The following is a 13,584-nucleotide window of genomic DNA, read 5'->3' on the forward strand; positions in this document are numbered from 1 at the left end:
TCCATGTCTCTCAAATCAGAAGCTCAGCTAGATTAGCCACAAATATAATGGTTACAAAGCAGGTTATTAGTATACTTTTTAAAACTATCTCCAGTTCTGACCATGGATCTTTGACTTGGTGTTAACTCTTTCTTTCCACACATACTGCTTGCCCTGCTGAGTGTTTCATGCATTGTTTTTCAGACCAACGCCATTCAGTTTTCAAAAAATTTCACATGCTGCTCTAGAACAAATAGGTACTAGTACTTGTATTGCTATACACTGTACTGACGCAGTAGCATCGAAGCAATACTTCATTTTGAGAGACTTCTGATTTAAATATCCATGATGCAGATGTATTCAAAACCACAAGGACGGATTAGAGTAGGTGGCCAGAACTTTACCAGGGAGTTTTTAGAATTGTAAAGAAGAAAATTACACTTGTGGAAATTCTGATGTTGGAGCCTTGGCAGCTGAAGGCACATACTGGTTTTTCTTTTGTTCGTTGTTGGGGTGGGGGTGGGTCTGGGAAGCTAATATTCATTCCCATGCTAATTGCTGTTGAGGTTTTGATGATGGTGAGGTGCTGCAGACCTTCTGAAAGAATCTCCACATTGCTGTTGGCTAAGATTTGGCACCAGTGATACCTTCAAGTCCGAGGGGAGAATTCAGATTGTCTCTCAAACACGAGAGAATCTACATGTGCTGGAAATCTGAAGCAACACACAGAATGCCGGAGGAACTCAGCAGGTCAGGCAGCATCTACGGAAAAGAATAAACAGTCAACGCTTTGGACCAAGACCCTTTGTTAATGTTTGTGTTCATAAGCAATAAAAAGTGAATTGAGTCCCAAATTAATCACAGCCCAGGCAGTTTGAAAATTGCTCCTTGCTAGTAATCTGCTCATAAGTAGCATCAATGATTGTATTGAGTTATGGTGCACTGCAAAAAGGTTTATCTTAAACAGTTTAATATTTTTTATGTAAATGAGTGTCATAAAACTTGATGCAAGTCCAAAATCAGTATCAATTTGAAAGATACTCTGCAAGTGTAAGGAATAACTAAGCACCTACTTCAATTACAGTGTCTACTTTTTTTCTTCAGACATTAATCTCTTCTAACTTCAGTTTTAGCTAATCATTATGCATCTGAATAATTTGTGGGTATTTTGATATCTTGAGCTTTGTACCTTAATTCTGTTTCCATGGAATAATAAGAATATAGAACTGAAGGTGGGTGCTCTTCAGGCTACATTATACTATAAAAATGTATAAGATTTGAAAATGAAGATATGCAAGGAAGGCTTTTGTAGAATTTTTAATACCTGTATTAAAGTAAATTTGGTTCTGGAGCTTGTTGGCATGCACTCTATTGTCATTATGCATTGTGCACATATACTGTACACTGCTGTTTATATCAAGCTATCAATAATGTGGGCTTGTATTTTTAGAAAGTTTACTACAAATTCTTTTTGGTATTTCAAAAGTACATTGTTATTTTACATTTCAAAATGATTTTTAAACTCTAACTTTTTTTCCCAGCAAGTCATTTTGTGAATTATTTGGATACTCAAACTAAACCATGAGCTGTGTAATGCCCAGTGTCACACTAAGAAGCCTATTGCAATCCTTCAGAATACATACCATCATGCATACACTACTTAGTGTTTTCTGGATATTCATGCAAGGAACAGTCAATTTCACACTTAACAGTTCATTTTTCTCAAAGCCATGTGTGTTTGCTGTCATTACCTTCAAGAATGGCAGAGTAGTCCTATGAGGTATCAATCTGCAAAGGTCACCAAAATCATTATTTTTTTTCCAGTGCACCATCCAATTCTATAATGATTGAAAACATTCAGGGCTTGTCTGAAAGAGTCGGACAGTGACGTAAGTTGATGTCAAAACTTGGATTAAAAACCTTGTATCCAAAGCTATTTTGCTTTGTTCAAACTCAAATTGTGAATTTGTAGGTCAAGGTTCATCCGGTACCCGTGCCCCAAGCATTCTGAAATATATACATTGTTATTTATGTAAGTCCTTTGATTGTGAGGGCAAGTCAGGGAAATAACAGGTGTTATGAGATTTTTGTATACTATCCAAGTCCTGCACCAGTATATTATGGTAGCGAACAGGTTGATCTGATTTTAAGAGCTAATTGTTAAGTAGATCACAATACATAATGCCATCTTGTGAATAACTTGTAATAAAAGTGAAGCAGTCTGCTTAGATGTTGGAAAAGCTTAATCACTAAAATTGGAGCTTCAGCAAAAATTGTAATGTTCTTGTGAAACTACACCCTTCTATGCTGAACAAGCAGATGAACTGTAGCTGAATAAATATGTAGCAACACACACATTCTGGAAGAACTCAGCAGTTTAAACAGCATCCAAGGAGGGATATGAACAGTCAGTGTTTCAGACCGAAATCCTTCATTAGGACTCGGGAATACCTAACTCTTTCGATTTCTCTTTTCTATTTATCATTTCTAATTGCTTCCAATGTTTGTTTGATCTTAAGCTTTCAGTGCACTTTAAAGAAAATTATAGCAGTTTGTTCCAAGTGTTCACTTTACTGAGCTATAATGGACAATTAAGGAATGAATCAAATGTCAATTCTGTAACTGAGCCTGAATTTTGTTTTTAAGGTGTGTCCAGGGGCGTTGGCTTCATTCGGTTTGACAAAAGGGTGGAAGCAGAGGAAGCAATCAAAGGGTTAAATGGGCAGAAGCCCCCGAACGCCACAGAGCCAATCACAGTCAAATTTGCCAATAATCCAAGTCAGAAAACCAACCAGGCAATCCTCTCTCAGCTGTACCAATCTCCAAACAGACGATATCCAGGGCCTCTCCATCATCAGGCACAAAGGTTAAGGTATGAAATAAATGACATACGAAGCATTATTACAATTTAATGGGGATATTTTAACCCTTATTGGGAGTAAATGCTTCTTTGATGTTACCTGGATGCTGAATTAGGTATATATGGCAGCTTAATTTTTTTTTTTGATTATACTGAAGTTTGACCTGGATATTTAGCAATGTGCAGAATCAGTAATTTTCATGTTGCAGCTCTGGGCAATGCCAGTTTAAAAATGAACATTTGGCTTCTGTTGTATTTTTTTAATTTGGTTTGCAGTATTTGTGGTGTTTAGCTTCATATAAAACATAATTCCACCAATGTAATTTCTATGTTTTGCTGTGGATTATGTGAGTTTTTCCCCTACAGTCTAAAATGTATCATAACAACCTCTTGTCTGCAGTTCACACCAGATATCTATTGATGTAAGTAGCTTGTCATGTTGACACACACACTGAACTTGATGACCCAAGCTATGGTCATAGTTCTTGAATTATGTTTGACTTCTATATTTCTACATATCAACAGCAATCATTTGATTAATTCTGGACTAATTTGTTGTTAAATAGAACTTAACCAATGGATTTCTGGAATATCTTACGTACTTTGAAGGTTTAGTAAGCTGACAGCAGTGAGCTCTGCTTTTTGACCTTTAATACCTTGTTTAACCAGAATCAATTGATTAAAGGCAATTGATTTCCCAAGAGGTATAGATCTTGATTAGCTCATGCACAGTTGTTTTCTTAGTACACCTCTTATGACCTAATGTGTTAGAAAGCAAATACAAATGGCTTGGAGGTTAGTTTTCAAACTTGCCTTTAATTCTGCAAAATTGCTCTCAACAGAAATGATTCCAAACAGATAATGGTAGAGCGTAAGCACAAGAGATTCTGTAGATGCCAGAAATCCAGAGCAACACATGCAAAATGCTGGAGGAACTCAGCAGGTCAGACAGTATCTACAGAGTAATAAACATCAATGTTTCAGGCAAAGACCTTCCATCAGGCTTGGCGAGGAAGAGGGAAGAAGTCAGAATAAGGTGGGGGGCTGTGGGAGAAGAGGTACAAGCTGGCAACTGAAAAATGAAAATGGGAGGGGGAAGAATGAAGTGAGAAACTGGGAGGTGATAGGTAAAAGAGGTAAAGGGCTGGAGAAGTAGGAATCTGATAGAACACGTAGCTGTGATAGCGAGTCTGGATGAGCACCTGGTCGAAGAGTTAGAAAGCAGAAACCAAAGGGGATAGCAGTACTGCCAGTGAATTTTTTTGGGCAGTTTAACTTTCAGCCAAGGTGCTGGTATGTTTTTAAACTCCTAATGTATTTGAAGGTGAGTGAAGGGAAGTGGCAAAGAAAATGGGACGAAAAAGTAATTCAGTGGTTTTATGCGTGCTTTTCATGAACTCAGTGGTTGCATATTTTGATTTAACCACATCTTTCCTGTTAGCAATGTCACTTTGAGGTTAATCATTCTGCAATTACTTTTGCAGATTATTCATTACTGGGGATAATCTAGGAAACAAGTAGAATTGTATAGGTTCAGGCTTAATCCAATTTGATCTGTTATCTTCTGAAATTGTAAATAGCCACATGATCAATTTATAAGTTGTAGTACAATCTGAGATTGTTTATCAGTTGATACAAGCTGGATCCATTCTTTCTGTATGCAGTATTTGTATTGACAGAGTTGTGTTTCATGTTGGCCTACATTTGTACTTCTGAAGGTTGCTCATGGAATTGTCAAAGTCTGAGTGATAGGATTTGGTGGTCTTGGGTGGCAGAGTTTTCTTTTGTTTGTTGAGTCTGTGTCAATCCTTAACTGGAAATTTAAGAATATGAAACTACTCAGCATGTCTTACTTTAAGTGCATACCTGCTTTAAATTTTCTGGCTGAAAATGGAATTGATGAATCTCAATAGTTAAGAATTCTGCAGAATGGGACTATTGCCATTTTGTATGGCTTTCAACGTTCTGGAGCCTGAGTGATGTGCTGTGTGGCAAAAGGTTGGACTTTGGGCTGTGTTGTAGAATTAGGAAATGCTACGTCTGGAGCAGTCTGTTGTATGGAGGTGAATTGTGGACCTTATGCAAGGAAGCGCAACGAGGACTGGAGGCATTTGAAAAGTGGTGTTTAAGGAGAATGCAGAAAATTAGATGGGTGATGAAGGCCAGCAATACGGAAGTGTTGAAGAGAGTGAGGAGAGAAAAGGATTTGCTGAAGAATGTGCAGTAAAGGAAGCTGGAATATGCCGGGTGCTTGTTAAGAGGTGGTGGACTGCAGAAATTGTTATCGGAAGGGATGATAGAAGGAAAGAGGAAGGCAGCGAACCACTTGGTACAATAATGAGAGGCAATGGACTGGGTTGAGTTATGCTGAGGCCAGAAAAAGAGTGCAAGATCGAAGAAGATGGAAGTGCATAGCCGCCAACCCTGGATTTGGGATGGCACCCACTGACTGACTGGCTTTCAGACATGTGGCTGTAACAGTCTTTCCAAAGGCCTATAGCACTGTGTAATGTTAGCATCCCTTCAAAAGCAGATGAAGCAGAGCCTTCGTGATTGTGTTTTATCCAGTTTAGTTCTGAATACCATTGAGAAAGTGGAGCACCTTAAATATATAATGATTTAGCCTACTGCTGGCTTTGGATAGTGTTGTCACATTAGTTTTTCTTGCTCCATGATCTCAAGTTATTTTTCCCTTGAAGTATTTATCTAATGTCTTTAGAACATTATATTTCAACTTCATTGTGACAAGTACGATAACTTCAACTAAATAGCAGCAAGAACAAACTGTACTGGATTGCTATATATATATATATATATATATATATATACGCGCGCGCGCGCACACGTGCACACACACACACACATTATTTGGTTCATTCAGGGAAGAGGATTTACCATATTTTTAATGTCTGATTTGGCATTGCTGTTGATCCTTAACTGCCTCTGTAAGGGAGACTAGGACTGGATAATGGATGTCAGTGACATTCACATTTGATCAGTGAATATGTATGTTTCCACCCACTGTTTTAACAGTATATTTTAGAACATGATAGGCTGCAGTATTTAAAAAAAAAAAAAATAATAATAATAATTTCAGGTAAATTTATGCCTAATTGTTTGTCTATTAATTTTGTTTACTTCATTTGAATTTCTTACTATCTGCTTATTCACCAAGTCCTGGTTGGACTAGTGGTACTAATGCAGAATATTTGTTCTTTGACCTGTGTAATTTCTAGTGGGTCTACTGTTTCTGGGGAGATTGTCCGATTGACAGTTCCTATCACTTGGTTAATTTTATACTTCTAATTTAAATTTTAAAAGTAAGTTTATAAAATGATACTTCATCAAAAGGACCTCTTGCGCTAATCTCACAACCTTCTGTTCAGAAAAATTCATCAAACTGGTTAAGTAGTTGAGTCTAATGTGCGATAGATAACTTTATTTTACTGGTTAGCTCCAGTCATTATTAGATGGCTTAGACTTGGATGTCCCTTCTACCTTGTGAAGCTGTCTGAAATATCAGAGTAATCTTACATTAAAAATGTTTCCTGTGGTTGGCTTCAAGCCTTCTTGGCCAACTAGAGTTAGACTTCCATTCAGTTTTCTTGGTCTTTTTTGGAATTCTTCTAAATATGATATAATTGCTGAATCACGTTCTTTGGATGCTTTTATCATGCTAATCCAGTGCTGATATTTGTTCTTGAAAGCTCATTAACCGGGGTTCGTTCTCCTGCAATTAATACCTTGGATGGAATCGAAGAATCCCCACTAACTTTGTGCCTCCCTCAGTATTAACTTTCTATAAAAACTTCCATTCCTCCACTTCGGTAATTGGTTATATTTACACTGTAATACTAATTCTGAGTGGTCACCAGTAGAAGAAGTGAATACTTCAAGTTACGGGGCATCAGCCTCTCAGAGGATATATCCTGGGCCCAATGTATTGATGCAGTCATGAAGGCATGTCAGCAGCTGTACTACATTAGGAGTTTGAAGAAGTTTTGTATGTCAGCAAAAGCTATCTCAAAGTTTTACGGATGTACGATGCAGCCTCCATATCAGGTGGTGATGCAATGCACAGGATAGAAAAAAAGCTGCAGAGGGTTATAGACTCAGCTAGCTTCATGGGTACCAGCTTCTCCACCATCAAGAACATTATCAAAAGGTAATGCCTCATCCTTCATTAAGGACTCTCACCATCCGGGATATGCCGTCTCATTACTACCGTCAGGGCGGATGTAAAGGGAATCTAAAGGTGCACTCTTAACAGTTAAGGAACTGCTTCTTTCCCTCTGTCATCAGATTTCCCAACTTCTTTATAGGGCCTCTGCCCCTTCCCTCTTCAGCCCTGATGAAGGGTTCCGGCCCGAAGCGTTGACTGATCATTTCCACGGATGCTGCCCGACCTGCTGAGTTCCTCCAGCGTGTTGTGCGTGTTGCTTTGACCCCAGCATCTGCAGAGTATTTTGTGTTAGTTAATAAATAAATTCTGGCTGTCTACCCCATCTATGACACTCAAATTTATAAACAGTATATAGCTTACACTCACAATGAAGGGTTCAGGCCTAAAACATTGACTGATCATTTCCATGGATGCTGCCCGACCTGCTGAGTTCCTCCAGCGTGTTGTGAGTGTTGCTCTGAACTGTTCCCACAACCTTTCAAGAACTATACAACTCACATTCTCAATATTTATTTATTTATCGTAAACATGAGGGGTTCTGCTGATACTGGAAATACAAAGCACAACACACAAAATGCTGGAGGAACTCAGCAGGTTAGACATCCAGGTAAACTAAGTAAATTAAGCTGCCAGTGTTTTGGCCCGAGACCATTCTTCAGGACTGGAAAGGAAGAGTGAAGATGCCATAATGCAGAGGTGGGGGCAGGAGAAGGAGGACTAGCTGTATCCATAATTTCAATTTTTAAAAAATGCAGTAATTAGTATGCCAACTTTCCAAGAATCCTATCATTATTTGTTGTTCCTTACTACTTAATAAATAAGGTTCTAATTCTGGTGTCTAGTTCTGCATGTGATTACAGCTCAGCCTTCAACACAATAGTGCTCTCAGTTCTAATCAACAAGCTTCAAAACCTGGGCAACTCTCAAGATGGAGAAGCAATGCCATATATTCCATCTAGGTAGCCCCTAGCGTGATGGCATGTACATCGATTTCTCCTTCTGGTAATCTTTGCCTCTTCTATCTCCACCCCCATTCCTCTTCTATCCCCTTCTCTGGCCTCTTACTACTACTCCTCACTTACCTATCACCTCCTGGAGGAACCCAGCATGTCAGGTAGCTTTGACTTTCCCAACTTCTGGTAATGTCCACCACCCTATCCCTCCTCGTCTATTCCCACTCTGGCTCCCCTCATACCTCCTTTCTCCTCACCTGCCTATCATCTCCCCCGGTGCCCTTCCGCCATTCCTTTCTTTCCGTGCTTCGCTCCACTCTCCTCCCCACCCCATCAGATTCTCCTTTCTTCAGTGCTTTACCTTTCCTATGCACCTGTCTTCACCTTTCACCTTCTAGCTTGTCTTCCTTCCCCTCCCACCTTTTTATTCTGGCATTTTCCCCCTTTTCCTGATGAAGAATCTCAGCCCAAAACAGCAGCTGTTTATTCATTTTCACTGATGCTGCTGTGTTCGTCCAACATTTCGTGTGTTGCTGTTGTCTTATTTCATCTGCCATCAGATATACAAGTAGTGAACATTAACTCATACTACTGTAGCTATGCAGAGATTGCAGGTGCTTTAGGATGTCATGAGGCAAGTCATTTCTTGCAGGATATCTAGGCAATGACTTGCTGGTCAGTGCTAAATCCCAAAATGTCAGTGGGGGACTTTGGTAATGTTGACTCATTACACTATATTAGCTATGATCACAGTTGGCATTTTTAGAGGTATAAAAGTTCATTGCCACCTATCAACCCATGCTTAAGGACTGTCTGTGTGTTGCAAGCAGTGCTGCAGGTATGGGCTAAATTTTCTGAATTTGCAAATGGAAATTGACCATCATGCAATTATCAGCACACATCTCCTTTTTCAGACCTTGAGACAGAAAGAAAGCCATAATGATGCATTTGAAGATGGTGGGCTAATAAATAGCCAAATTTTGTTAACAGGGCACACCTGGGCAATTTTTCATGTTGGCTATTTTGTCAGTTTTCTAATTATATAGGGACAGCTTGCCTGAAAGTATGGTGGTGCATGTTTTCAGTCTCGCAAACTCAAATCAAATTCACTGAAGATTAGCTACTGCGGTGAAGAGTATCTGGAAGTTACAATTGATCATCCACCTGACACCTTTGCTGAAGATGGGAATTCATCTTTTGCGTTCACATGATGGATCCAGCTAACACAGGTGGTGGGAATGTTCTTTGCACCGCCTCTTTGTGTTAACTTTAATTTAATTCAATTCAAAAAACAAAAAAATCTGCAGATGCTGGAATTCTGAGCAATGCACATAAAATGCTAGAGGGACTCAGCAGGCCAGGCATATCCAATTCAATTTAACTTCAATTTGTCATTCACCATACATGAATACAGCCAACCGAGACAGTGTACTCCGTGCCAAAGAGCAGAACATAGTAGCAACAGTCACAGACAACACAAAGCACATATAGCACGTACAAGATGGCAAACACAAAGATATCAGTAAGTTACAGCCACGCAAATAATTCAGACCTGAGGCATGAATGCTGCAGAAATCTGCAGTGGATCACAACGCAGCTCATCTTTCTCCTGGTGGCTTGTAAGCAGGTGACACTGCAGTTTGAGGCCTGGACCTTGCTGTGACCTTCAGTGCAAATAGGATTTGGGGTCAGTTAGGACTTTTGAGAGTCCATCCTGCTAGAGTACACGGGAGAAGCAGACTGCTGATTCATTGACACCCCCCCCCCCGCCCCCTCCAAAAATCCCATGCTGGTATTGTGACAGAGGATTTTGGACTTTGTCCCTGTGGGGACCAATCAGTCTTGATAAACTCACCTATTTGAGTAATCTGGTCTCCAGATATTTGAAAGGAGAATTTTCCAAGGTTGCTTGGGCTGGGAGCTACTTTGCTGAGCTCAGTGTCTGCTTGTCAGTATGGTTTTCTTTGTTTGGAGCTGTGACCTATCTGAGTGGCCTCTTTGCCATTTCAAAGTCTAACACTTCAGTGGTCTGAAGTCGCAGATGGTACTGAATAAGGAATGAAGAATTTGGGCCTGAAGTAATGATAAGGTTGTATTTTTTGGTCATTGCTAATGACCACCACCATAAATTAATACACTTCTCAATTTTCGCAGCTGGGATTTGAATTCTGATCTCCAGATTGGTAATCCAGGTCTCTCAATTATTCATTTAGTTACTCAACTGCTATCTTGTTGTGAATTGTTTGGTGTCCAGTGTTGACATCAAACAGGTAAGGGTAATCCATGCAGTAGATTACCGTCTTTGTGCAAAAGACCTTCCAGTGAGGTAAGTAGCAGATGCTGCCACTGACCACAAAATATGGCCCTTTTGTTCAGATTAAGGAAAACTTGAAAGGTTAAATTGAAACCATGCAGCACGGAAACAGGCTGCTCAGTCCAACTGATTCATGCTGACCAAGATTCCTCTTTGCTAGTCCCATTTGACCTGTATCCCTCTATCTTTCCTATCCATGTACCTGTCCAGGCTCCTTTTCAATGTCAATGTACCCACCTGCAGCCAGCCACCAGAGTGACAGTGACAGATGTAATCTTACCGGTTACCGGCAGTGCCATAATCTTTACTGTGGTACTTTGTACTTTAATTCTGTCCTTGCAGTCCCAATGGAAATGAAGCATATTATGATATATGTCTTCCAGTTTATTATTTACCATATTTTTTATTAATAATTTTTTGGTAGTTGTAACTGCCCTGAGTGCTATCTGACTCCAGTGTCTGTTCTGGTGAAGTAATATTTATGTTGGGGTGGATCAAATTGAATGACCTATTCTATGTTAAATGTAACTTTCGTTTGGTAAAGTAGAAGTTGTGTGTCATGTGCAGGCATATGCAGTGACCACTCCATTGCACATCTTGTCACGTGCTGGCTGTAGCCGAAGCCGTTATTGCAGAGTCAATTCTGCTGATGAGCATTGAGCACTGATTATTATATTGCTGTGTGATTTTTTTTTTTCCTTTCCCTACAAAGATATTTATAGCTTGCTAAATTATTTCAAAGACTGATCCGTAGCCTGTTCTGTCATTTCAGTAATGGCTGTAGCACAATACAGTGGATATTGGTTAATTAGGACACATCGAGACCAGTACATTTTGGCCCAATTAAGCGGCTGCTCCAGTTAGCCGAAGTTTCATGGAAATAGTTTAAAAAAAGACAAACTACATTTAACTGAGAACTAAATAATGTATTTAAATGAAATGCAGAACAAGTTGGAACACTACCAATGCTACTACAGTACTATAAAACTATTAGTTCTTAATAGTTGGTGGAGGAATTCATCCAGTGTATGCTGTCATGTTGCTTTGATTGACTAAATAAACAAAATCAGTGCAGACACCTACTGCCTTCCTGCAAGAAGTAGGGTCAAAAACCCCTGCGTTTTAATTTGGTTGGTCTGTCCAATAAATAACATAACAGAAGCATACTTTCAAATTCTTCATAGTTCCTAACTTGCTGAAGTAGTGAAATTGTTTCATTTTCACTCCTAGTTGTTTCTGGGATCTCCAGGCCCGGATGCTTGAAACCACAGTGAACAAAAGTTTTGAATTGTCTTGCTGCTTATTTCTCACCAACTGTCAGTGACAAAAATCATTGTTTTTTGAACACCATCACATGCGAATGACACCAAGCTCTAAGCAGGGTGTAGTGTCTAACAGCCACCTCTAAGTGCACGTGACTGCTGCTAGTTAGAAACTGTTGACAACAGTCTCTTGCCCCAATTAAACAGCATACTGCCCCAAATAAACAAAGGGAGTCCTGTCTATTTGATCAATTGATTTTTGTTTAATAGTAGTCCCAAGTTAAGTGGCTGCCCAGTTTAAAAGATAGCCCAATTAACCGGAATCTGGTATACTATGGTTTGATTATTGGACACTTTTAAGATATTGCTTTCTGCAATAGTTCTTTTGTGTGTATCTTGTATATTGAATTGCCCAATGTTTGTTTTGCAGGTTGGACAATCTCCTAAATATGGCTTATGGTGTCAAGAGGTAATTGTCTCTACCTTGATCTTTAGCATTTTTCCTTTAGATATGTTGAAATAATCCATTATCTTGAAAGTATGGCATATCTGAGAAGGAAGAGGTGGTATCAGTTTGAATTGATTAGGTTAAATTATTAAAGCTAGAAGCAGAATGCTGAATTTTAAAGATGTCATTCCTATTTTGGGAATAATGCTGCAAGCTAATTTGAATTCTTAAGTGTGAGTCATTTTATTCCGTACTATTGTATAAAATGGTTTGTTAATTCACAATTTTAAAAGTACCCAAATGAGCAAATCATTTCATTACAACTCTAGCACTTTGTGTTCAATACACATTTTACATTTGTTTTCTAATCTCAAACTTCATTTGTTTGTTAATTGTTTGTTCTCCAATTACTCTGATTGGGGAGGGGTTAATGTTTGAACAATGGTCTTGATGATTCTCTGTCTCCTTAATTTTTCTAAAAATGTAGACTGGCTAGTATTGTCTCATTAAGTAAATTAGACTTTTGCAGAATTAACAATATAATGTGTCTGCTACTGCGTATGGATGATTACAATGTAAATATTTTGTATTAAATGATGCAAATTTTTTTTGAATTTCAATATAAAGTGTTCATATTAGTTTGCTTTAATGTGCATTTTATAGTCATGGATGCGGATCTATTGTAGCTTCTTACTTTTGGCAGGTTTTCACCAATGACCATTGATGGAATGACCAGTTTGGCAGGCATCAATATCCCTGGGCATGCTGGAACAGGCTGGTGTATCTTTGTTTACAATTTAGCACCTGATGCAGATGAGAGTATTCTTTGGCAAATGTTTGGACCATTTGGTGCAGTGACCAATGTGAAAGTCATCCGTGACTTTAACACAAACAAGTGCAAAGGCTTTGGATTTGTGACTATGACCAACTATGACGAAGCAGCCATGGCAATAGCCAGCTTAAATGGATACCGTCTAGGGGACAGAGTACTGCAGGTCTCCTTCAAAACCAACAAAACGCACAAAGCCTAATATGTAACATAACTGTTATATAGCTATTCAAAAAGACATGTTAAAGCAAAACTTTATATACTAGTGCAAAGACTTTGTAAGTCAGTGTTAAGAGAGAAGATTGACTATTTAGCATCCTAAGAATGAGAGGGTTTTATATTGCTGGTAACTTTGCATTAAATCTTCTTTCATAGCTTTTATGTTTTGAAAATAAGACGAGAAGTGCAGGTTTTTTTCTTACCTGTCACAAAACATTCTAGTGCCTCCTTTGAAGGAGGTGGACCTTTTAAAAAGAAACTGTTTCAGCTGAAGGAAGAAAGACTCCTAGATTTTTACACAACTGCCTTGAAACAGAACATAAAGTGAATTTGTGAGGCTTTGTTTCTTTTTCCTTTTTTAAAAGAAAATATATTTTGGTCAAGTATTTGATTTGCCTTTAAATTCATTGCATTTAAGTGATCAGTTTCAAAATGTTGGTTTACATTTTGTTTTCTTTATTTACATGTTAAGTAAAGTTTTATTTTGATAAGATTTTGGATTGGGAAAGGGTGGGCTGCAATTATACCTTATTGTAA

At 38.6% G+C, this 13,584-nt stretch overlaps 1 protein-coding gene across 5 annotated transcripts in view; it reads left to right on the forward strand.

Annotated features, from left to right (window-relative positions):
- The window catches only part of LOC140211424 (ELAV-like protein 2), a 60,616-nt gene extending 47,586 nt beyond the window's left edge, over window positions 1–13,030 (forward strand). For 3 of the 5 annotated variants that reach the window (XM_072281113.1, XM_072281110.1, XM_072281115.1), the window contains exons 5-7: window positions 2,626–2,851; window positions 11,982–12,020; window positions 12,703–13,030. In XM_072281113.1, coding sequence (XP_072137214.1) covers window positions 2,626–2,851; window positions 11,982–12,020; window positions 12,703–13,030 — 593 coding nt within the window. Of the gene's footprint in view, window positions 1–2,625; window positions 2,852–3,779; window positions 3,783–11,981; window positions 12,021–12,702 lie in introns of all 5 variants that reach the window. The other 2 variants (XM_072281111.1, XM_072281112.1) reach the window with 2 other exon arrangements.
- The last annotated feature ends 554 nt before the right edge of the window (window positions 13,031–13,584 follow it).

The sequence above is a fragment of the Mobula birostris genome, chromosome 17 (assembly GCF_030028105.1).
Source record: "Mobula birostris isolate sMobBir1 chromosome 17, sMobBir1.hap1, whole genome shotgun sequence".
NCBI lineage: Eukaryota > Metazoa > Chordata > Chondrichthyes > Myliobatiformes > Myliobatidae > Mobula > Mobula birostris.